The sequence below is a fragment of the Coenobita brevimanus genome, chromosome 23, assembly GCF_032717465.1.
Source record: "Coenobita brevimanus isolate Jiangsu-jjx chromosome 23, ASM3271746v2, whole genome shotgun sequence".
Taxonomy (NCBI): Eukaryota; Metazoa; Arthropoda; class Malacostraca; order Decapoda; family Coenobitidae; genus Coenobita; species Coenobita brevimanus.
In genome coordinates this window covers 54283950-54310481 of record NC_136976.1, presented here as the reverse complement: position 1 = coordinate 54310481, position 26532 = coordinate 54283950, and the positions used below count along the sequence as shown (strand labels likewise).

Here is a 26532-nt window from a genome sequence, read left to right as displayed (position 1 = left end):
ATAAGATCAGCTCCTGGAACAAATCCGTCTTTTGTTCCAGCATGGAGAATAATCAAGCAGCCTCCTCTCCCTGTTGGCACTTTTACTCCCACAGCCTGTTCTGAAGTTATGTCAGTCCAACACTTAGAAACCGTGTAATTCTGGTTGACCCAGGTTTCATCCAGGTAGACAATGTCTTTGCCAGAATTCACATGTTTCTTCATTGCGCTCAAAAATATGTAATGCCCATATGCAACATCACTGCGTTCCATTAGAAACTGTCTTCCATCTACCTTAGCATATTTAAATCCGATTTTCTTCAGAACCTTTCTTAATGTTTCTCTGCTGCTGGGGTAGGAAAGGTTCTCTTTAATTTCTTCATGTATTTTTGCCAGTGTGGGTATCTCTTTCCTCTCGTAGAAACTGAGCACGGTTCGTCGTAGAACACCTTCATTAAATTCCTCAAAGAAATCAGCAATGGGTTTTGTGTGTTGCCATTTCTTGGGAGACATTAATTCATTACTTTCTTCATTATCTCTTGCTTCTTTGCATATTCATTTTATTGTTCTTTCGCTTACTTTTGTTGCCTCAGCTGTCCGGCAAGTAGCCTTTGATAAGCTGGTAATAAAATCCCCCTTCTCCTTCTCTCGCTGAAAATACTGGTTTACATTGTATATAACTCCTTTGGCTTGACTGTGCAGGTGTTTTGATTGAGGCTTTGGAGAGGCATCCATTGTCCTCGAGTGCGGAAGAATGAATGAAGCGCTCAGAACAGGACAGGTGGTGTGTATGCATGCGTGCGTGTGTGTGTGTGTGTGTGTGTGTGTGTGTGTGTGTGTGTGTGTGTGTTGAGTGTGTGCGTGCATGTGTGTGACACTAATCTGATCCAAATCCGCCTCGAAAGACCTGGCAGCACAGCATGAGCAATGCTGCCAAGTTGTACAAAGTTCTTTGTAATTACTATAACAAAAAGCGATTCTTTCATAAAAACCTTATAGCTTTTTTGTATAAGTAAAACTATACTAGGCTGTACCAAAGCCATCCACAAATATTTTTAGATGACCTTGCCTGTATGGGAGGTCAGTTGGAAGTATTGCAGCAGCGCACAGCTGACAGGCACACCTGGAGGGGCCGCTTTAAGTGTGTAGGACTATAGTCACACCTCACATTCCCCTAGCCCATTCACAACATGGCTTTAGGCCACTACACTCCACAAACACCCTCCTTACAGACCTTACACAGAGAGTTTTCGATGGCATAAATTCCGCTAGGCCACCACACAGAACACTTCTAATCACACTAGACATTAGCAAAGCTTTTGATGCCATCCCCTGCCACAACCTCACAAACAAAATACTCAACACAAACATGCACAATAACACAAAAAGATGGCTGGCAAACTACTTAGCAGGCAGATGTGCACACGTAACATTTGCCAATCAGTCTTCTAACATCAGAAACATCACAAACGGTGTCCCCCAAGGATCTGTTTTGTCTCCTACACTCTTTAACCTGTACATGCACGAAGTATCCACATCCCACACACCACAGATACACATAGCCTCTTATGCAGATGATATAACACTTGCATGTACACACCAAAACACAAACATAGCTGCACATATCATTCAACCTTACCTCAACACACTACACGAATGGTTCACCACAAACAGGCTCAAAATAGCCCCAGCCAAATCTACAGTGACCCTTCTCACAAACTGGACAGCAGAACACAGTCACATCCCACACCTCACCATCAACAACACTCCCTTGCCACACACACACACACCCAAAATCCTTGGTGTAACGTACAATACATCAGTGTCATTTAAACAACACATCACAAACATTAAAAATAAAATAACACCAAGACTCAATGCTTTGAGGTCACTTTCCCATACAACATTTGGACACAACAAACAAACCACCACCACAGTATACAAACAATACATACCTTCAGTGATGAATTATGCAAGCCCTGCCCGGGCTTCTAACCTGACCAAAACACACTACAACACTCTACAGACCATACAGAACAAGGCCCTAAAAATAATCACAGGCTGCACAGCTACTACACCCACAGACCACCTACATCAAGAAACCAAAGTCCTCGAAGTCAAGGATCACCTAGACATGAGAGGCACCCAGTTTCTTGCTGCAGCTTCCACAAACCCACAACATCCACTACAGAACATGGCAGCACATCCACCCACACCAAGGAACATCAAAACAACACCCAGCACACAATATCATACACAAATACTGTCATCTCTCCCCCCTCGCCCACCTCAGACCAGCTTCCAGAAGCACATCCACACTCAGATCACTCGCCGCTCCATTCAGTCACTTAAAGACAACACACAGCTGCATGCACGGCCTCCTGACATTCACCCTTCTGAATCCTATCTTCCCCGTGAGGACTGGGTCCACCTAGCCAGGCTGAGATGTGGGCACCATCCAGCCCTCTTAAGCTACCAGAAGAGGCTGGATGACTCCATTGCTGATGCCTGTCCAGGATGCAACACAGCACCCCATACTATTAAGCACATTATGGAAGACTGCATTGCACGCAATCACCTATGCCAACAACACAACATACACACTCTTTGAGAGCTCTGTGGGAAAGCCCGGTCTCGGCCATGGCCTTCCTAAGGGACTCGGGGCTGTTCGGCCAGACTGCCTAGGGAACAGCTACTACTACTACTACTACTACAGTTGGTGGCAATACTGTCAGAGAAGAGGGAAAGTGTCCCTGTGCAGTTTGCCACAAGGGTATAGGAAGTAATTCCATCTTGTGCAGTGTTTGTTTTAAGTGGGTGCATAAGAGGTGTTGTGGTATTAGAGGTGGACTGCAAGATAATGCTGACTTCATGTGTATGGTGTGTCGGGGAAAGCTTGTGGAGATTGTCAGGCTTTAACCCCTTAAACGCGGCTGTGTACAGTCGTTCCCCCCCCGAGTGGCGGGGTTTTATCGCGGTCTGAGTACCTGTAGGAAAATATTCGCCAAAAATCAGAGATTAACCCTAGAACATTATACTTGGTATGGCAGATAGTACTTGCATTCAGCTTTCTCCAGAGACAGGTGTTGAGCCTTCGTGGACCACCCAAGGACTTGTGGAGACTTGCAAAGTTAGGTAACCAAATCTTCACTTTCACACCTCCAGCAACCCAGTTTCCCCTCTACCACAGCCTCATTCTGTCACAGTAAACTTTATACTACAACATAAAGGTAGTTAGGAATCCATATTTGTACAATAAGCACTGAAAATAAGGCAAAAATCAACGGAGCGTACGGCCGACATGCACTGTGGCGGCGGTCTTCCCGTCACTCAACAAACATTTCCATTTTCACAGCTAAAAACATGTATACTACATTATTTTCAATCATATTACTTCCCAAAAGATCACCACGGCGCGCTTTTTATTCTGCCTTACGTCCGCCACTTTATTCTCGTTCCTGTCGGCCGCTTGCACTGACTGGGAAGAACTAGAACTCGCCATAATGTCACTTTGAAAGCCTGCAGTAAACTGACGCTAAACAGGGGCAAACTGTGAGAAAAAAAGCTAGTGTTACAACTGGGGAAACAAGCGTTTCCTAGTAGCATAAACTGCTTGTGAGAGGAGAGCGCAGATTTACAGTTCTGAGCGCTCAGAGCGCTGCCATGTATCACAGCCAGGCTGGCCGGGCCGTGGTGGGGGGGGGACGGGGAAAACGCGATATTTGGCAACAACTGAGGTCAGTAGTACAAAGGTAAAGTATGCTAGTTGTAGCTAGAGGGTGGTGGTACTGATAGACAATACCAGCTGGAGCCTGCTTGCCCGCGGTTATTCAAAATTTACTATAGTCTCACCAATCTAAAACCAAGGTTTGGGTGGGGTCTGGCGCTGGGTGCACCCATGCCATACTTCCTAAACGAGCGATGAGTAGATTCTGTTATATATGTAATAGGCATCACAAATAGGTACACACATACTAATACAATATAAACGTAAGTATTCTAACATATCAAAGGAAGATAAACTTGTAATGCATATGGCTCTTGTACATCAATAAAGAAACGTGGCATACATATTTTACAGTGGTGCTGAAAAAAATGTAGTTACTTTTACCGACTTTCACGGTAGTTCTAAGTTGGGTAAGTAATGTAACAATTACGTTTATAATATAATTTGAAGGAGTCAGTAGAACATACGCTATTTTCTTAATAGAAATAAATAAGTTAAAACACTCACGAGTGGCAACATCCAGATCCAATGGAGGGAGATTTAGGCTTCTGTCACGTGCTTCCACTGTTCACTTTCTGTTATATGTATAACTTAAATTATATTTATAACTTAAAATAGTTTGTGTTTACACATAAACACACACACACACACACACACACACACACACACACACACACACACAGAAGTGGGTGAAGTCATGTCAGGCCAGGTGGCGAGGTGTGAGCGGACGAACTCTAACGGTGTCAGGTCAGCCACTAGCCGATCAGAGTATAGGAAACAAGGCAACTCTGTACGCCGGGAAATCCCCAGCTGGACTCCACCCAAACCTTGGTTTTAGATTGGTGAGACTATAGAATCGCAAACGCGACGACCCGCCGTCATGTCCTTTTGGCCGAACGTCGCAAACGCGACGATCCGCGTTTAAGGGGTTAATGGATTGATTTTGCTGGTGAATCTCTTGAGTGTGTGGAAGAGTTTTGTTACTTGGGAGACATTTTTATGTGCTGAAGGTGGGGCTGGAGCTAGCTCTGTGGCTAAGGTAAGGAGTGGTTGGAAGAAGTTCATGGAGCTGTTGCCTCTCCTGTCACTGAGAGGGCTCTCCCTTCATGCTAAGGGATCTTTGTATGCAGCATGTGTTAGGAGTGTAATGCTGTATGGTAGTGAGACCTGGGCAGTAAAGGAAGAGGGTATTCGTAGGCTCAAATGTACAAAAATGACAATGATTAGGTGGTTGTGCAGTGTGTCCTTGAATGCAAGGCTTGGGGGGGGCTAGGCTAATGATGTAAGAGTTGAGAGGAAAGATGGGACTGGAGTGTATTGGTGTTGCAAGAAGGAGGGGTAGTTTGAGGTGGTTTGGGCATGTGGAGGTAAGGGATGACAGTTGGGTGCAGAAAGTGAGAAGTGTGAATATCAGGGGTAGGGTTATGAAAAGCAGACCTAAAGGGACCTGGAACAAGGTCTTAGTGTGACTTAAGGGACAAGGGACTGAATAGGGAGTCTGCCAGAGATCGAGCAGCATGGAGAGCTACCATTAGATGACCAAAGCTGATGCATGCAGGCATGATGAATCTTTTATAAATGAAATGAATGAGTCATTCCAAGGTGGTCTCTGTCTCAGTCATCCCTCTGTCAGTCTTTCAAAAAAAAAAAAAATGCATGTTGTACCAGTGTTTGGACAGAGCCTTGAGCAACAATTCAGTGATATTCACCTGCCAACATTTTTTCTTGCACTTCTATAATTCTCATTCCTTTTCAAATGAGAGACTAGTATATTCCCTTGTTTATATGCTATACATTGCTGTCACATAAAAATCATTTGTTCAACACTTTCCTTTGTCAAAGCTGGCACAGAAGTGCTGAACCTACAGTAGTGACTTTCTTACTGCTTCGCTCGCACAGTTGACGATTGTAAGACACCTTCTTTCCAGTGTTTGTTATATTGTGCATTGATTCCCATAACAAATCATAGCTATTATGATCATTTGATCACTTACAGCATTTTGTCATTAAGCTTCAGTCTTGGCCACTTTCAGCCTTTGCTGGAGGTTAGTGAATTGGGGGAAGAAGAAGGAGAAGGGGGAAAATAACAAGAAGTGTAGCTGGTGAGAGTAACTTTGTCTCTTGCCAGTGTTTGATAGATGGTGTGTTGATTATCATATTCATTGCTGTTTCACTGATTTTTTCATCTATACAACTTTAAACATTTAATTCAGTCAGCCTGTGATGTTGCTGGAGCTCAGTCTCTTGAAAAGATATGGCTTACAAAAATGATGACAATAACACTACAAAAACTTTGTGCCACTGTTTGATAGATGGTGTATGGGTGTCCAGAAGAAGTTGTAGCTACAGAACTGTGTACATGAAGAATTGTTTTTTGACACTGTTAGTTCCTTTTCCTCTCATACTTCATTTTATTTAGATGCATTTGAAAATTGTAGTTTCAAAGTATCATCATCATCATCTTCATCTGGACCTCCTTTCCCACTCTAGGGCTGGATGAGGAGTAGCAATGTCCAGACAGCCCAAGTTTGCCCAATCCAATTGCCACCCTTCCATTCACTCATCATTCAAGCCCCGGAATCCTGGCTCTTTCGGATAAGCCTAAAACATTCACCGATTTCTGTAACATCACATAAACGTTTCCGATAGAGTCAATCCGGACGCTGTCTCTTGAAAAATGGGTGCCAAATCCCTGATCATGCACTTCTCATAGTAGTCATCCAGCCAGCTCGATCTCTAGCTCCACCGACTTCTAAACCTCTTTTCCTCACACACTCATCCAACATATCTCTCCACCTTCTCCTTGGCCTACGGCGCCTCCTCCCTCCCTCAAATTTGCTCAGTTATACCTTTTTCACCCCTCTATTGTTATCCATTCTCTCCATATGACCATATCATCTCAGTACACTCTCTTTGATTCTGGTGTTCACAGACTTCCTCACTCCACATCTTTCATGAATCACATTGTTTTGTATTTTATCCATTCTCTGTACTCCACATACATTCCTTAGCAGTCCCATCTCCACTGCTCTCACTCTTAACTTTTCATTTTCATGCCACACCATAGTCTCACATCCATATGTTAAAAGTTGGCACTAACGCTCCTTCACGTAAGCCTCGTGCAGCGGCAGCACTCAAGCCTGTGTACCTTATCAAGGCCTTCATTGCACCAGCCACCTTCCTTCCTTGTGTCACTCTACTTTCAACTTCCCTTGCACATTTTCGTATCTTTTCTGTCACTGTACCCAGGTATTTGAACTCTCTCACCAATTCCAGTCCCTCTCCCTTCACTGTAGCATCACGCTGGGAGTCACCTTCTGTCTCAGTAACCATCATTTTACTCGTTTCTACATTTACGCTCAAGGCGCAACGCTCACAGACATTAGCAGAACTCTGCACCGGTCATCCATTCAGTGTAGGGATGCTTTATGGTCTCTACACTGAAGGACAAGCCAAATGGTTTCCTCCATTTACTACACTGGGTGGTAACCATATAACTGGGTTTTTTGGCCAGGTTAAGTGTCCCCCAGATTCCCCCAATCCAAAATCACTTAATCATGGCTGTTGTTTCAGAGAGCCTCGGAGGGCTCAATATCTGCCCAGGACCCCAACCTAATGGGCAGAATCATATGGCCATGGGGAATGTGAGAGGTGTGAACGAGGAATGCAAAAGGATGGAAATGGTGAATGTGTTCAAGAGCGCAAGATATGCGATGGAAGGGTGTGAAGCAGAAGAGTGGAAGGGTGTGAAATGTGTTAGATCAGGCATGAATGGGTGAGGAAGATGCAAGGAAGGAGTTGCTTTGTTGATGAATGAGGTGTGGCAGAGTGGAATGAGACTACAAATGTGTCACCTTGAGGTGCATGTATGCCAAGTTCAAGTTTGAGAAGGTGAAAGTAACGGTGTGTGTAGTGTATGCACCATGTGAGGACATAAATGAGAGAGAGAGAGAAAGGTTTTGGGATGAGCGGGATGAAGCAGGGGAGAAATGCCCAAGAGCTATAAAGTGATCATAATGGGCGGGATGAATGGAAGAGTAGGCACTGGTCCTGAGAATAACATAATGGGTTGTAATGGAGTACCAGGAGAAAATGATAATGGGCAGCAAATGAAGAATATGTGTCAGGAAAGGAAGTTGTGCATTTGTAACTCGTATTTCAAATGCAAAGATGCACATAAATATACATAGTATAGAGGAAACGGGAATCTTGTTGAAAGGAGGCTGATTGATTACGTACTTGTAGAGAGGTCAATGCTGGGAATGGCTGCTGATACGAGGACTGTGAGAGGACAATGTGGAGGTCTGTCAGATCATATGATTATGCTATGCAAGATGAAGTTGAGAGGAATGAGGTGGACCCAGAGAGAGAAGAGCAGTCAATGAGAAAGACTGAAAGTTGAGAAGCTGGGGATCAAAGAAATGGCAGATGAATACAGGACCGGGGTTGGGGAGTAGTTAGAATCAGTAAATTGGAATGAAACGGATCTAGACAGCCTGTGGAATGCATATAGGGATTGCTTTGTTAGAAATGTTAAAGTGGTGTGTGGTGAGGCAAGAGCAACAATAGAGAAGAAAGGTATGGCATGGTGGGTTGATGAAGTTAAGAGAGCAGTGGAGGAAAAGAGGAAGAAGTGGTTAGAGTGGTTACAGGACAGGGGTTCAGTTGTAATAAGAACTGAATATATGAAGAGCAAGAAGCAGAATAGATAGGCAAGGTATGTGGAAGGTGTTAAGAGTATATGGAGTGTATGGGAAATTGTTGAATGCTGTTAAGAGTATGTACGAAGGAGCTAGGGCTATGGTGCGAGTGGATGGTGAGCCGAGTGAGTTCTTTGATCTCAGTGTGGGACTGAAACAGGGTTGTGTGATGTCTCCATGGCTGTTTAATATATACATGGATGGGGTTGTAAAGGAGGTGCAGGGTAGGACAGTGGATGTGGGGGTGGCTCTAATGAATGAGGGTGAGATTTGGAAGATTCTGTTGTTGCTGTTTGCTGATGATACAGTACTGTTGAGTGAAGATGAATGGGAGTTGCAAGGTTTGGTGAATAAATTTGGGACAGTATATAGGAGGAGGAAGCTGAAAGTTAATGTAAACAAAATTAAGTGATGGTGTTTGAGAGGAAAGAAGTCACAGAATGTACAGTGAGGTTGGATGGTGAGGATATGGAGAGTGTGAGTGCATTCGAGTACTTGGGTAGTGTGATGAGTAAGGATGGAACTTTGGGGGATGAAGTGCTTGAAAGGGTACAGCAGGGAAGGAAGGTTGTTGATTCTTTGAAAGCAGTGATGAGAAATAGGGAGGTGAGGATGGAAGTTAAGAAGTCACTGCATGATAGTATTGTGATCCCTACCCTGACGTATGGAAGCGAGTCGTGGACCTTGCAAGAGGGCAACAAGTCAAGAGTGAGAGCAGTGGAAATGAGTTACTTGAGAGGAGCATGTGGAGTGATGTGGAGGGACAGGTTGACGAATGAAGAAGTGAAGGAACGTTGTGGGGTGGATGTGGATGTGGTTGAGAAGATTAGGAGAAATACACTGAGGTGGTTTGGACATGTGGAGAGAATGAAGAATGAAAGACTGACTAAGAGGGTGTATGTAGGTGAGGTGGAGGTAGGGAGAGGGAGGGGTAGACTGAGGATGAGGTGGAGAGATGGAGTTGAGAGGTATATGAGGGAGGGGGGGTTGAGTTGGGGGGAGGGTAGTCAAATGGTGGGTGACAGAGCGACTTGGAGGCATTTGTCTGCGGCCACCCTTTGCAGGATTAGGGCGTCGGGCTGTAGATAGATAGATAGAAGAAGCACATAAAGGGACTAGTGAAGAGGAAAAAGGAGGAGGTAAATGATGATCTAGGAAGAAAATAGGAAGTTATTCTGGAAAGAGGTGAGGAAATGTTGAAATGAAAGTGGAAAGAAATGTGATGGTGTGAAGGATGTAGGTGGAAGATTTTTAATCCTTGGGGATGAAGTAAGTACCAGGTGGAAAGAATATTGTGAAAGCCTGATGAATGGGAATAGAGAAAGCAGAGTGGCCATATGCAAGATTGGATCTGGGGATGTGCAGTGAAGGAATGCAGTGCCACAAGATATGACACTTGCGCAAGTGAAGAGTGCTGTGAAGTGACTGAAAAATGGAAAAGCAGCTGAGGTTGATGAGGTGTATGCAGAGATGATCACTTGTAATGGAGAGAACGGAATGAAGTGTTTTTTGGAGATATGTAAGAAGGCATGGATGAGTGAAACTTTGCCAGCAGAGTGGAAAAGGGCTGTGATTATACCCCTGTATAAAACTAAAGGTGAGCGAAGTGAGTGCGAAAATTATCGTGGCATAAGTATGTTGAGTGTGGTTGGGATGGTATATGGAAGAATTTATTATAAAGTAAGAGAGATATCAGATGTTCTAGTGAGTGGTGAACAGGGTGGCTTTAGGAGTGGCAGGGGATGTGTGGATCAAATATTTGCTGAGAGACAGATAGTGGAGAAAGCTTGTAAGAAGGACCATTAGGTTTATGGCATTCATGGATCTGGAGAAAGCATACGAGAAAGTGGACAGAGAAGGATTGTGGAAAGTTTTGCGCATGTTCGGTGTAGATGGGAAGCTGCTTGCGCATGTACGGTGTAGATGGGAAGCTGCTTGCGCATGTACGGTGTAGATGGGAAGCTGCTTGGTGCCATGAAGAGTTTTTATGATGGTAGTGAAGCATGTATAAGGGTTAATGGGCATCTAAGTGAATGGTTCACGATCAGTGTGGGCATGCGATAAAGTTGTGTGATGTCCCTGTGGTTGTTCAATATATATATGGATGGGGTGATGAGAGAAGTAAAAATGCAAGTAATGGAGAGGGGGATAGTGTTGGTAATGAATGGTGATGGATGGAATATCTCAAATTTCTTGTATGCAGATGATGCAGTACTACTTGCAAATACTGAAGAAGAACTTGGTTTCAAAGTGTAATATGATAATTTCAGATATTAAGAAAGCTGGCTTATACTGACCACTTCAAAAATAGGGTGTGTGTTTATTATGCACAGGTGCATTTTATGCCAGGAAATGTTGGTATGTGTTGTGTGATTAGAATGATCATTTTTTGTCCCTAATAGCTGTTGAACTTGTAGAATTATGCTGCATTTTTAAGTTGAAAAAGTGTGTCTGTGATAAGTGATTTAATTACAAATTTAATTTGAAGTCTTGCATTATACAGTAATCCCTTGATTGTCCAATGTAATAGAGCCAAAGGCATGTCTGGGTAATGGCTTCGTCCGAATAATGGACATTTCCCTTGGTTCCCCCTCTTTCATAAAGCTACTTTGAAAGCCATTGTAAAAGGCCACTACAGTACATTGTACAAAACTTGTGCCTGTTGTTTAACACCGCTCTGTCTGGTGAAGCACACCTATAAACCACAGCCAAGCAATTACCATGGTCATGCAGGCAAATCACCCACAGACAAGCAGCCACACTGCCGGGCCATTTCCTGCAGTGACATGGAAAAAAAGCATGAAGAAAATGGCAACACATGAAAAATGCAGTGGGCATACTAAAACATAATGGTTAAATGGAGTAAAATCACAGTACAATACAGTAATCCAGAACAGAATCATTGTCAATACATGATTCGACCATTCTGCATCAATCTTATCCAGGATCTCCTGCTTCTTCAAAGTCAGCACTACTCTGTTCTTTTTCCCTGATGGAGGGGCCATCATCACACATGCTAGGAAGAGGCATGCAAGGAATAGGAAGGCCTGAAGCAGGTAGTGAACAACCACAAGAGCCACCACGTTTACTGCCATAACAACTGTCCAAGAGGAGCTGTTCACTGCACTGTCGCCACGTGGGAGCTGAGAACGGCCGAGGGGGTCTCTAGCAGACGCTAGGTGTACTACCCAGCCAGACAGCAGGGTGCCACCGGGCTGTTCCTGCCCAGTCAAGTGAAAATGCTCATGCGGTCATATTTTCCACCCGGATGCATGGGTTTTGTCCAGATAAAATGGGAAAATTTATGAATAATGGTTTTGAACAACCAGGTGTTAGTGTCCAGGTAATGGATGGTCTGGGTAATGGACGACTGGATAGTACAGGGATTACTGTAATTCATTTTCATAAAATGTACCTGTATATTGAAAGATTTTGCAGAGTTAATTACAGATTCTGCATTGTAATCCATTTTTATTTAGAGCAGATTTCTCGTAATTAAATTTCGATGGCAAACTAAATATCCACTGTCACAATTTTTGATAGGTCAAGCCTAGAGGTTATACACATTGAGGGCCACATGGTGTCTGTATGCAGACACGGTCTGGCTATGTAGAAACAAAAAATTGCAGCTGCCAGTCAAAACATAGACATGGGTCATAGTAAAATCATCTGGTGTAAAGATCACGGCTATTATTTGTGCCATATACAGTACACCCTTGAGTTATGATTTTTTTTTTTTTTTTTTTTTTTTTTTTTTTTTTTTTTTTTTACATCATAAAAGTTTGGAGTGAATTCAGATTTCTCTTGTGGTATTTATATTCGCGTCAAAATTTCGCCATTGAAAATCCGTTAGGTAAAATTAGATATATAACAGCTGGATCATTAATGGTGTGAATTGTGTCAGGTGTTCACATGGTCAAGAAAGTGGTCAAGGATGCAAGTGGTGATGCTCTAGCCTTGCCAAAACATGTGAATAACAGTGTTGTATACTGCACATTAGATACAGTAACATTAAAAGTGAGTGAAATATAGATCCTGAGTGAAATAAAGACACAAGTGAATGGTTGTGCAGGGTCCAGCTGTGTGCATTCTGTGTATCCTCTCAGTTAGAAATTAAGATGCCATAGTTCCGATCTAACCCGCATCAAAACAACGTGAATAGCATTGTCATATATCGCACATTGCATTATTTATGGGCAGTATAACATTGAAAATAAGTGTAATAATGACATCTAGTGAACAGTTGTGCTGGTTCCAGCTATGTGCATTCTGTGCATTTGTCCATTTACGACAAAGTGAATTTTGTGTCATCAGACACAAGCCAGGACAAACAGTCCTAGCCTAGTTAATAGTGACTTCTTTCGAGAATGCATGAAAAAAAAATAAATAAATAAATTACGTAGCCCTCATTTCCCTTAATATCTATGCTTTGTGTTAAGAACGAAAATTAAAGAAGATAGTACATTATAACCAAGAATTACATGAGGCAAAGATACGACCACATGAATTGGTGATTAGACACAATGAAAGCAGCAGCTGGGAGGTGCCTGTATGCTTCAGCAGATGGACTGATTTCAGCATTAGTGTTTGTTATATAGATATACAGTATATATATATATTTTTTTTTTACATTGCCACAACACGACTTCTTGATTATGTTGTTACTGAGAATTCTGTGGCAAATAGTAATTGATTTGGTAATACAGTACTCGATTATTCAACTTAACAGAACCAAAGGCATGTCCGGAAAGTGAATCCGTCCAGATAATGGACTTCTTCCCTGGCCCCCCTTCATACATAAGCTAATTTTGAAAGCCATTGTAAAAGGCCACTACAGTACATCATACAACACTTGTTCCTGTGTTTGCACTACTCCATCTGGTCAAGCAGACCTATAAACCACAGCCAGGCAATTACCATGGTCAAGCAGACCCGTCAACCACAGACAAGCAATCACCACTGCAGGGCCATACCCAACAGTGGTATGAAAAAAATGGAGTGGGCACACAAAACCAATGGTGAAATGGAATAAAATCACAGAAAAATTTAACAAAATAATGAAACAGAACAGTAAACTAGAATAATACCAAGGTGAACACCCATGATCCCTTGCAGGGCATTGTGCTCAATTACCTGCTAGCTCCTTGAATCTGTTGCACTGCACATTACATCCTGTGTGGTCTAGCAGTGTACCTTGATGAGTTTAGTTGCAGTCAGAGTCAAGGAGAAGTTCTGGCATTCGGCGCAGGGGAACGGGTGTGAGATGTGGTGATGGACTGCCCACTTTAGGTGACTCAGAAGACAGCCGCAAACTCACATCCAGGGGAGACATAGTGGCTGACGACATGCTAGGTTTGGGTTCCGTTGTTGAAGGCGTGGTTTCACGTGATGGTGGCAGAGAAGAGGTGGACTGGGCAGGAGGCAGAGGCCTGAAAAAGGAGGCAGTCTTTGACTGGGGATAGGAGCGACAATTCAGGCATTGGATGACACTCGGTCGCACGGAACACAGATCCTCCACAAGGCAAAGAAGCACCATCTCTGTCACAGTCTGAGTGCTCGGCATACTGAAGCACCTGCTTGAGTTTTGCCCAGAATGTGCTCAGGAGGGGAATGGCTGGAGTCCTGCAGTTCTTCGTGTCATTCTCGTCATCCTTGTCGCTCTCTTCTGGCTGGGTAGCAGGAACAGAAGTGGCGATATCAACATCAGACATAACCTGATAGCAGGGATCACCCCCATTGTCATCTAACCACTCATGCACATCAACATCCACAGCCTCACGTGCGTTACGAAGGCGAGTGTGGAAGTCGTCCATGTCAAAGCCCAGAATGTTGTGTCTGCTCTCACGTCCCTGAAGGAGACGAGACCAACCACATTCGAGGGTTTTCATGGAGACTTCCTCCCATGCACTCATCCAGTTGTAGACTGCAGACTTGAGGTTGTAGCGTTGCAGGTTTTCCAGTGTCCTCTGCCTTCCAGCCCCTGACTTTGCTCATCCATGTCCTCGAGAACAGCTATCACCTTATCGAGGAACCTTTATCGGTATAGCCTCTTCATGGCCACGATAACACCCGAGTCCTTTGTTTGAATCAGAGCAGCGGTATTGGGTGGCAACAACAGGTGCCAATTCCATTTTGGAGGGATTTGCAGGGGCATTGTCCAGGAGAAGAGCCCTTACCTGGTCATGAGGGATTCCAAGTTCCTCTGTTTGATAATGGGTGACCTGCTTGACAAAATGCCTATGGAACCAGTCTGTGAAGATCTTGGAGGTAAACCAAGCCATCACAGAATGGTACGACACAACAGGAAGGACATCCATTATCCCACAAAGACAACGGGGCTGCTCTGCCTGACCAACAATAACTGGCTTCAGCCGGTGCGTCCCATTATCATTAGCACAGCACAAAGCAGGTTCCTGTTGCTTTATGGCCAGGCACACATTTCTCTTTCTCATCTGCCAAGTTGTTTGTGGGCACTTGAGTGGCAGAAGAGGCTAGTTTCGTCAGCATTATAGACTTAGCCGAGAATGAGGCCCTTCTTCTCGATCAGACCAAAGAATTTCTGATGTAATTTCTCCACTCCCTCCTCACTGGTGTCCAAAGCTTTGCCATGGGTCTTATGATTTGTAAGTCCATGTCAAAGCTTAAACATGAACAACTAACCATCGGATGCCCTGAAGTTAGGGACACTGTGAAGGAGGGCAGACTTCTCAGCAGTAGCTTTCAACTTGGTGTCACACACTAGCAGGTCTGCAGCCCAATGCTGACGGTACCAGATCAATGTCAAACGGTCGACATTGGCATGCTGGGGCAAACTCACAGCCTTCCGTTTGGTATTACATCTTTTTCCCTCCTAAGTCTGCCGTGTTCTGGATGAATTTGTCATACTTTCCTGATGTCCTGTAGAGTTGATCAGTCCAGGTCATACTCCTTCGAGATGCAGGAAGTGAACATTCCGCATCAAGCTAGCCCAGGAGCTCCCACTTCTTCTCCTGAGTCAGCACTACCCTCTTCCTTTTCCCTGGTGGAGGGGTCATTGTCACATACACTACGAAGAGGCATGCAAGGAATAGCAAAGCCTGAAGCAGGGAGGGAACAACCTCAGAAGCCACAATGTGCACTGTCTTAACAACTGTACAAGAGGAGCTGCTCACTACATGGTTGCCGTGCGGGAACAGGGAATAGCCAAGGGGGTTTCTAACGGACACTGGGTGAACTACCTAACCCAATGGGAGTGTTCTTTGAAAGCATTAGAAGTATGTAGATGATCATTAAATAAACTCTTAGTGATATAGGTTATTGTTTTACTAGCTGGAAATGCATGAAAGTGTAGATGGATAGTTGCAAGCAGGTACATTCAAGTTCAAGGGCAAGTCCAAGCGAGATAAATCCTTAGATAAAGCCCAGAAAAATACGAAAATTTTCTCCTTGACAAATTCAGAGTATTGGGATTTTCAGGTTACTGGTGGTCGGATCGGAGGACTTTTACTGTATAATGGTTTAATACAGCCAGACCACAGTATCCTAGTTATGAATCATCCTGGTAATGGATGTCCGGACAAATGGGGTATTAAAGTACTGGTATATTGAACGGGAAGTAGTGGAAATGGTAAGCAGTAATTTTGTTTGGATTGTTTTCATGTTCAGTGGAAGGAGCAAGAAGAGAAAATTAATAAAAAATAGTCATTATTTTATTTCTTTGTTTTGACCGATCACCCTTAGCACCAACTTTTCTCCAGAAGTCCATTTAACTCGAGAACTGTGAGGTACATTCCAGAATGCCCAGTGTTCGACTTATGCTTACATCACAGGAGTTGAGCCATAAGTCCTAGTTTCTGCACATTCCCATCCATCCATTGCCAGACGCCATGTATCCCAAAAGGGGTGGTCAAGCGCTTAGAGTTAATTGTCTTACAGGGAGGGGCACTAATCCTCCACCATTGTTTTGGAATTAATTGTGGTCAGTTTTTCATTTGTAAGTCAAGTGGAGGCATCTAGTTTATTATACAGTAACATTCTTTCATCTCATATGGTAATCCAAATATTAGTGTCAGTTTTTTTTTTTAATTAGTGCCATGGTTGGTGTCATGGCACCACAGCTTCTTCATAGTGCCTAAACTGTAGCACATAATGGCAAAAAATTTTTAAGAACATGTACTTCATTACATTCGCTATCAGTCTGTAAGAACAGAATATGAATACTGTACTAGAAAGTTCAAAATCCCCCCTCCCCCCCCACACACAGATCCCCTGGAATCCTCATGCTACTCATAAGGGGTGAAATTTCTGTCACTTAGGTTTTTACAGTACCAAATGGTGTCTGATAATCTGCTAGCTATATAAAGTCTTAGTATGCTTAGGTTTCTTAACAGATAAGGTAGCTAAATAACAAGGATCAGGTAAATACAAGAATCACATGTGTTCAAACAGGATAATTTGGTATATTTTATAATGTCGAAGCCCTAAGAAGCCCTACCCATTAAGATTCCTCATTGGAAGTATTGTGTTGTTACAGGTGCGTGAGGAAGCTGCACATGACCTTGGTGTTTATATCCCACCACCTACAGCGCACGGACCACCACGCTCCTCAGGACCCATATCTCCTCTTGCAGGAGTCTCATCCTTCTTCCCTCCGGTCAGTAACTGACTGAATAATCAATATAGCATGGTATATGTGACTGTCACATCCAAGCACCTTTTAATTTAATCTTTTCATGATACCATAGCTGCTAAATGTTGATGAGGTATTGGTGGACATAAATGAGTGTTTTAAGGTCAGTGTTGGAGTGGAGAAGGATGTGTGATGTCTCTATGACTGTTCTGTATGGATGGAGGTATGCGAGAGGTAACTTCAAGTCACGGAGAGGGATGAGGGTAGCAGTGAATGATAAAGTGGGGAGTATCTAGGGTCTGATATATGTATGTGGTACTATATGCTCGCTAATAGTGGGTAAGGGCTTGGCAGATTGGTGCGGAGTTTTGTGGATGCCTGAATACCAGGCTTTGAGAGTAAATGTGGATAAGAGTAAAGTGATGGTCGTAGACAGAGTGGAAGACCCAGTGTGAATTGATGGTGAATAGTGAGAGATTTGAATTGATGTGGGAATTTTAACTTGATAGCTACGATGTACATCATATGATGGAAAACTTGTAGTCTAACTGCGATGTACATCATATGAGCAAGGCCTTTATAGCACCAGCTACTTACCTTCCTTGTGTCACTCTGCTTTCCACTTCCTTTGAACATTTTTCCCTTTTTGTATCACTGTACCCAGGTATTTGAACTCCTTCACTAATTCCACTCTCTCCATTCATTGTAACATCACATTGGAAGTCACCTCTCTCAGTAACCATCACTTTACTCTTTCCTACATTTACTCTCAAGGCACAGTGCTCACAGACATCTGCAAAACTCTGCGCTTGTCTGCCAAGCTCTTGTATGGTATTTGCAAGTACAGTAGTACTGCAACATCAGCATACGTCAGATTTGAGACAATCCATCCACCACCATTACAGTTAACCGGGTGGCTTGGGGAATTTACCTTCCCGGTTACAGATTTTTCCCATATTTCTGATATTTAAATCAAGTCTGTACAAAGGCAATAATGCTCACTCCAGTAAATACAATTCAGGTACTCACTACACACATTGAGGGCCACCCTAAGAGATTCCACCTGAAAAATTGCCTCATAAACACACACCATGTTCATAATGCACGCACATGCAATGCCTAGCAGTACTGCAAAATGCACAACTCAATTCTGTTAACTACTGAATTATTCAGTGTATGTACTGTACTTATAGGAGTGGAAAAATAAATAAAATCTTGAACATTTATTGGTGAACTGATGTTAAGACTGCATTGTAGAATTATCACGACACCTGTGCCCCCACATGAGCTTTGTTTACGGTCCCAGCCCCGACTGTATTTCTTCCCCCATTCACCAATCAGCTGTTTTGCACCATTCTGTTACCTACCGAAGTATTCGTTGTATGTACTGTACTCCTAAGAATGGAAAAATAAGGAAATAAAATCTTGAACATTAATTGGTGAACTGATGTTAAGACTGCACTGTAGAATTATCACGACACCTGTGCCCCCACATGAGCATTGTTTATGGTCCCGGCCCCGACTGTATTTCTTCCCCCACTCACCAATCAGCTGTTTTGCACAAAATAAAATAAATGATGTATAGAGTGCAAGCATATTTTTTTTTTCTTCCAACAAAGTAAACATTCATTCCTATTTACATTTTTTTTTTTCTTCAACTCTGCCAGTGTGTATGCGTTCTAAGATGAATTAATATGGTGCAAGTTGGAGTTTGTTGGTTAAGAAGAAAAATGCACCCGCATTTGCTGTTTGCTGATTTGCTCTCCTGAGGTGTCTGGTTTACGAATTCCATGCCTGTCTTTGAGACGATTTAACCATCCAATACTGAAATCACACCCAACTTCTGTATTCATTTTACTGTGAACCTCTCTTGGTTTTTCTTGTGTAAGAGGACCAGAAATATGTGCTCCCTTAGTTGTTAAGCAAAACCACTCGTACGATGAAGAGTATGCCTTTTTTCAATGGACTTACTTGTTTTCGCTTTTCATGAAAAATTAATTGAGCTTGGATGCTTGGGTCTTGATATCATAAATCATTGAATTCCTACATTATATTCAGTCGTCAGTTTTATAATGTTCGCCTTTTTTAAGTCTATTGCATATGTCCAGCTTCTGTTTCAAGTTAAGCACGACATGCTTACGTTTGTTTGCTCATTAGGCATTTTGGAGTGTAGAAATACCGTCTATTAGAGCAACACAACAGCAAGAGAGCTTGTTTACTGTCTGGTGTTAAAAAGCTGACTGGTGATTTATGGAGGGTGTGGAGGATAACTGAATTCAAGTAGGGGAAACAGAGGGAGAGGAGGGGTGGTTAAAAGGATTTACTAGGGATTTACATTAGCCGGAAATGCCTTCACCTCGCTTTGTCCGACTTCACCCAGCCTCGCGTGACACGAAAAAACGGCGGTTTGGCGGTCCATTCAAATTGGCATACAGTTATAACTTACTGACATTTCTGAGTATTCCGTTTGTCTGGATACCGGATAGCAGGGATTGTACTGTACTTACATTTTTACTTCTCATCACCCCATCCTTGTATATATTGAACAACCATGGGGACATCACACAACTTAGTCGCATGCCTACATTGATCGTGAACCATTCACTTATATGCCCATTTACCCTTACACATGCCTCACTACAGTCATAAAAATTCTTAACTGCACCTAGCAGCTTAGCATCCACACTGTACATACACAAACCCTTCCACGATCCTTCTGTGTCTGCTTTGTTGCATGCTTTTTCCAGATCCCTAAATACCATAATTACCTCGTAGTCCTTCTCACAAGCCTTCTTCACTGTCTGTCTCATTGCACATATTTGATCCACACATCCTCTGCCTCTCCTAAAACCACCCTGTTCATCACTTACTAGGCCTTCTGCTGTCTCTCTTACTTTCTTTTAAAAAATTCTTCCAAATACCTTCCCTACAACACTTAGTAGACTAATGCTTTGATAATTTTTGCACTCACTTCACTCACCTTTATTTTTGTACAGGGGTACAGTCACAACCTTTTTCGACTCTGCTGGAACAGTTTCACTCGTCTATGTCTTCTTACATATCTCGAACAAGAACTTCATTCTGCCCACTCCACTACACTTCTCTGCATACACTTCATCAGCACAAGCTGCTTTCCCATTTTTCAGCTGTTTCACAGCATTCTTCACTTCTGCAAGTCATACTTCCTGATACTCCATTCCTTCTCTGCACAGTCCCACAACCAATCATGTTTACAGCTGCTCTGTTCTCTCCATTGTCATTCATCAGACTCAGAATATTTTTCCATTTGGTCCTTACTTCATCCCCTTGGGTTAATAATCTACCACTTACATCCTTCACACTTTCACATTTCTTTCCACTGTCACTTCTACATTTCTGCACCTCTCTTCGGAATAACTTCTTATTTTCAGGGTGATTTGCATTTATTTTTATTCTTAGATCATCATTTACCTCCTTCATTTTCCTCTTCTCTAGCCTCTTTACTGGTGTCACTATTCAGTTATTTCAATTGAACCCCTGGCCTGTGTCCATTTAGCCACTTTTACCTCTTTTCCTCCACTGCCTTCTTAACCTGTTCATCCCACGATGCCTTACCTTTCTTCTTCGTTGTTACTCATGCATCACTGTGGGGGAAAATTTTTCAATGTGGGAAAAGTTCCATCGCAGAAAATAGGTGGGTTGGTTTGTGACATCTAGGGGGTGTAGCTGGAGACTGGTTTATCCTAATTCTTATTACCGATATATACAAACAGACAGTTAAGAATGTACCCTGTATGTACACACCACAAATGTTGAGATGAAACATACTTGTAAGTGACTTTCAACTCCATCCAATTTTACCCTTTGTATGGAATTGCTGTTTTCATAATTTTTTTCACTGTTATAAATTGAGTAAGAAGTAAGACCTCATTTGATGTTTATTGTGCATAACAGTAAAACCTAAGACAGGGGGAAAAAAAAAATGTCCAGTGTTGTACCCAAGACAGTTTACAAGACCTGATCAGTTGCCTGGTTAGTACAGTATTGTGCTTCCCTTCCTCTGGAACATTGATATCTGGAAAATCAGTTAAAATGGACTGGGTATTGTAAAGTAATTAGTAGGTTTCAGTTCATAGTTTACCTTCCAGTCAGGAGAAATTATTACCCTGGCCAGCCCCAATTTGGGGGATTCCTTAAGAGAAAGCATGATATTTTATGTATGTACAGTCACACCAGAAAGTATCGTGCAGATAAGGCACAATGATATTCAAAATGGCAGTTATAGCTCATGAATTCTTGGTAAGATTTATTTGTAATTATTTTGCTGTACATATAATAGCAATACGGACTGTAAAACGTCATAAACAAGCCATATATTGCATCTTTGAGAGAGCAAGTTTATCAGTACAGTATGAGGAAAAAATCGTTCAGTTCCCAGTAGCCATCAGTGTCTCAAGTTGTTTTGCATCAAGTGCGCACTGATAGTTTTTAGTGCGAGTGTACAGTAGATATGGTAGACCTTTGAGGTGCAGCCAGAATTCCAAGGACTTAAATATATAAATGTGTGTCTGGCTCACTTCACTGTAGTGTTTAGGCCATTTCACTGGGCATGCTTTTGATAGCTTTCCCACTTTTATAATTTCTTTCCTTATTTTCTGAGTTCTGCCTCACCCTATCCATAGGTGGGGAAGAAATGTCAGAATGAACATGATGTAACAAGATTTTTTTTGTGTGTAATTTAGCCTGGAGGGAACCGCACTGGGATGGAGGATGTGTTCATGGGTGCTGTGACACTAGGAACAGGACCTGGAGTAATTTCCTCCCAGCCAGACAAGTATGGATATGATGCCAATGGATATGGAGCAAGTGTTGGAGGTGGAGGAAGTTACAGACCACGCCAACAACAAGGGGTATGATACATATCTTGTCATTGATGTCAGTAGGGTTTTAAAACATAGGGTGCTGTTTTACAAAAGAAAATTAAATATGACTATGTACAACTGTTCATTGATTGTAAATTATCCTTTTATGCCTGGCCATTTAGAACATGAATACCAACTAATGGATTTTACTGTGGCTGCCACTGGGCAATATTATTCAGATTTGGGAATCCCTTACCTGTTAATATGTTTATATACAGTAATCTCTCAATTATCCTTCCTCACAATATCTGACCCAACACACTATCCAGCAAAATAATGCAATATCCGGCTTAGAAATGGGAAGCAGTTGGTGGTATTACGCATTTTTTGGCGATGACGTGCATCATCCAACTCAGGCACGGGACCCAAGCAGTGTGCGGACAGACCCCGCAACACACCCGGCAATCACAGTGTGTTCCGGGAGCAGACCATCCGACGTCCCAAGCCTACCATCATGCTCTCCCTCTCTCCCATGGATGCCATATAATGAGGATGTATCTGTGTGTTATGCATTTGTGACACACGCAGTAGCCCCCTGTGCCACACTCATTGCTTTAGTGCTGTGACTTCCCTTGTAGCCTCTCAGTGCTCTGTGCCCTAGTGCTGTTATTACTGTATAGTGAGGACGTATCTGTGTATATCTAACCTCCATCAATGCCAACACTTTTTTTTTTTTTTTTTTTTTTTTTTTTTTAATGTGAGGAAGAAGGAACCAAAGGCCATGGGCCTGCAATTATTGTTCCTTCCAAGAGAAAAACAAAATACAAGAGAGAGCCAAATTCAAGCTGCAATCATTTTGAGATGCCTGGCCACACTGCGTTTGATAGACTGGAGATCATAGGAAGCAGGAAATACAGACAGAGGGAGACAGTTCCAGCGTTGACCTGTTCCACAAATGAAGGACTACGAGTAACGGTTAACTCTTGCATTAGAGAGTTGGACAGAAAAAGGATGAGAGTTTACTGCTAGGCAGGTGCTGTGCGCCCATCGTAGAGGTGGAGGAATGCATGCAGACAGTTCAGAGGAGCAGTGACAATTGAAGTAGCGATAGAAAAGAGATAAAGATGCAACAGAGTGGCGAAGAGACAGAGGTTGAAGGGAGTCAGTTAGAGGAGGAGAGTTAATGAGACAAAAAGCCTTTGACTCCACCCTGTTGAGAAGAGCTTTATGCGGGGAGCTTCCCCACACGTGAGAGTTGTACTCCACACGGGCGGATAAAACCCCTGTATAGAGTCAACAATTGTGCAGGGGTAAAGAAGGAATGGAGTCGGCCTAGCACACCTAATCTGTTGGAAGCAGATTTTACAAGAAATGTAATATGATCTTTCCAAGATAAATCCCGAGTAAATGAAACCCCAAGCATGTTCAAGGATGATGCAGGATTAAGCTGAATATTATTAAACATTAGTTAACATATATAATGTTTTTATGTGTGTGTGTGTGTGTGTATATATATATATACAGTATATATTTATAATATATATATATATATATATATATATATATATATATATATACAGTGCTCGTCAGAAGTATTCAGCGATGTCCGCCGGGCGCGCAATACTTATGGCCCAAAAAGAATCACCCCATTTTTGGGGGTAAGAATTGAGCCACAAGTTTGAGCTCCGAGCATGACGTCATGGTAGCCTGAGGCCTTCTGACGCGCTGGTTGGTTCCCGCCTCAGTTGCCCACGGGCTGCCTGAGAGAGAGGAACTCCGCCGAGTGTCCCTCTCAAATTGCGCCATTTTTTACCGAGTGTCCCGCAGTGTTTTGGCCTTCAAAACTTTGTTATGGCACCTATCCGTGAACTATCGAGTGAAATCATATCCCAGATCATTGCTCTAAAGGAGGCAGGCCACCAGACAAAGGAAATTAGTGAATTGGTTGGTGTGGGACGATCGACAGTGCGTCGTTGGTGTGCGCGGTTTCGGGAGGAAAACAGTGGTGAAGTTCCCACAAAGAAACCGAGGTCTGGTAGGCCTAGGAAAACTTCCCCAAGGTCTGTTAATGTTTTAAAACGTGCAGTGGAGTTTAATCCTTGTGTGAGTGCAAGGAAAATTAAGGAGAGCAACCCAGAAGTGTTTGGTGAGGTGTCAGTGAGAACAGTGTCTCGTAGGGTGCATGAGCTTGGTTACACAAGTCACAGGCCTGTGAAAAAGCCTCTTCTCTCTAGCAGCCAGAGAATTCGTAGGCTTGCCTTTGCTAATAAATATCTAAATTGGGGTGAGGAGCAATGGTTGTCAGTGTTGTGGTCTGATGAGGCAACGTTTAGTGTTACCTGTAACAGAGGAGCATGCAAAGGTAGTGACCCACTTGACCCACGGTATGTAGAAAGCACAGTTAAACATCCTGATTCACTCATGGTATGGGGTTGTTTTTCAGGGAAGGGTTTGGGGAAGCTTGTTGTACTTCCCAAGAACCTCAGAGTGAATCAGGATGTTTACCTGGAGCTTCTGTGTGATCATTTACCAGACTCCTTCGAGCTAACAGGTGCACGAGTGTTTCAGCAGGACGGTGCACCTGCTCACAAGGCCAAATCGGTCACCAATTGGCTTCGTGACTGCGAGGTATCACTCATGACAGACTGGCCAGGAAATAGCCCAGACCTCAACCCGATTGAAAACCTCTGGTACCTCGTAAAGAAGAGTCTCCAAGGGAAGGACGTGAGCTCTCTGCCTAAGCTGGAAGCCGCCATTCGTGACTCCTGGGACAAAATACCCCTCCAGCACCTCAGGAGCCTCGCCCTTTCACTTCCAAGACGTCTCAGGTCCGTGAAGAAACGTAAAGGCTACCCTACGAAGCACTAAAGGTAAATAAAATGCATTATTTATATGTTTTTTCAATGTTGAAAGGTTTGTTTCTCAGGAGGGACGCAGGGCGCCCCATACTTCTGACGAGCACTGTATATGGTATATATATATATACCGGTACCCAACAAGTGGGTTGGTGGAGGGTTGGTGCCCCTCCCTGTAAAACAACTAATTCAGTGTCAAATGGCCACCCTTTGCGGGACTGTGGTGTCTGGCAATAGATATATATATATATATACAGTGAAAAAAACAGTGTGTTGTGTTAAGGATTTACAGTTGTGAGAGAAAAGACTCATTTGGAACAAAGTTTAACGTAAATAGACTTGTTTTTTTTGCTTTGGAAAATTATTAGAAGAATGGGAAAAGTTAAAGTGCAGAGTGCAACACTTAGTAAGTTACAATGGAGCATTAGTTAGACAAGAGTGCGCACTGTGAAGAGAACGGACTTCTGTGTGCGATTGACTAAGTTCAGTGCAAGACTTCAGGAACAGTGTACTGGAAGTGCTTCAGGAAATCCTTCTTACTGTCAGAGTCCGAGAGGAGGCGGTTATTCATCGAGGTGGCCATGGACTTGCTGTAAGTAGGCAGAATGTTTCATACTGTACTTTTTTCTATACTATACTTACCTCATTTCACTCTTTAATGTCCTTTATTGGTGTGAATAGGGTGTTAGGAGCTATCCATGTGCAGTAGGAAGGTGTTTTTCAGAGTTAGGCTAGGTTAGGGTCCATAAGTACCAGTCCAGGAGCCAGTCACCAGAATGTTTAATATTGTATGAACCTACTTCTAAACCCTCATTTTATGCTTCTTTTGCATTTATTTCAGTCATTTATGTGCCTTATTGGTGTGATTTGGGTCTTAAATAGGTGCTATGCATGTCCAGAGGGAGTTGTAGAGGTGTTTCTCTGAGTTAATGTCCATAAGTACAAGTCCATAAGCTGGGGCCCAATATCCAGACAGGACCACTATCCGGACCTGCCTATGGCTCTCTTACGTCGGATATTGGAGTGATTACTGTATATATATATATATATATATATACATATGTGTATATATGGAAGAAAGACGGGCTGGCTCGCCCGGGACATCCTCGATGGCAAGCTGACAGTTGACGATAATGTGTCCGAAGAGGAGAAGACCACTTTCTGGACCGATCTGTACTGCTCTCCATCCCAACCATGGGAAGGTCCAGTGCCCACACCGGTCCGTCCTCCGAGATGGGACTGACTGGCTCCCATCTCAGTTGAGGAAGTGGAGGGGGTTCTGAAGAAGGCGAGGGTGAGTACCCCAGGCCCAGACGGGACAACCCTGGCCGACTTGAGGAACCCAGGGCCGGTGAAAGGGGCTCTCCTCTTTAATTCTATTCTGGCTTACGGACACTTACCTGAGAGACTCAAAAGATCTAAGATCACCCTGTTACCGAAGACTGCGAGACCCGATGGGCCGGCCGGGTTCCATTCCATCGCGGTCTCATAATATGTGGTCAGGATTATGCATTCGGTCTTGGCTGCTAGAGTCCAGGGTGCAGACTTGTTCTCGTGGACGCAGCGCGCATTTCGACCTAGCGACGGCTGCGCCGAGAACAGAAACATGACGAATGCAATCCTGTACCAGGGTTATAGGAGGTGGCATGATATTTATGTGGCGTTGTTGAATGTCCGCAAGGCATTCGATACACTATCCCACTCTGCCTTGGGCGCCATACTTCGCAGAGTTGGCGTGCCTCCTCCTCTAGCCCTGTATTGTACAATTTGTTGTGAGACTGCGAGTTTGGACCTCCTGGGGACGACCATCAGTCCGGCCAGGG

At 43.3% G+C, this 26532-nt stretch overlaps 1 protein-coding gene across 1 annotated transcript in view; it reads left to right on the top strand.

Annotated features, from left to right (window-relative positions):
- The window catches only part of NAT1 (N-acetyltransferase 1), a 221574-nt gene that overhangs the window by 61084 nt on the left and 133958 nt on the right, over positions 1-26532 (top strand). The window contains exons 8-9 of the mRNA XM_080267270.1: positions 16918-17037; positions 21735-21902. Coding sequence (XP_080123396.1) covers positions 16918-17037; positions 21735-21902 — 288 coding nt within the window. The remainder of the gene's footprint in view (positions 1-16917; positions 17038-21734; positions 21903-26532) is intronic.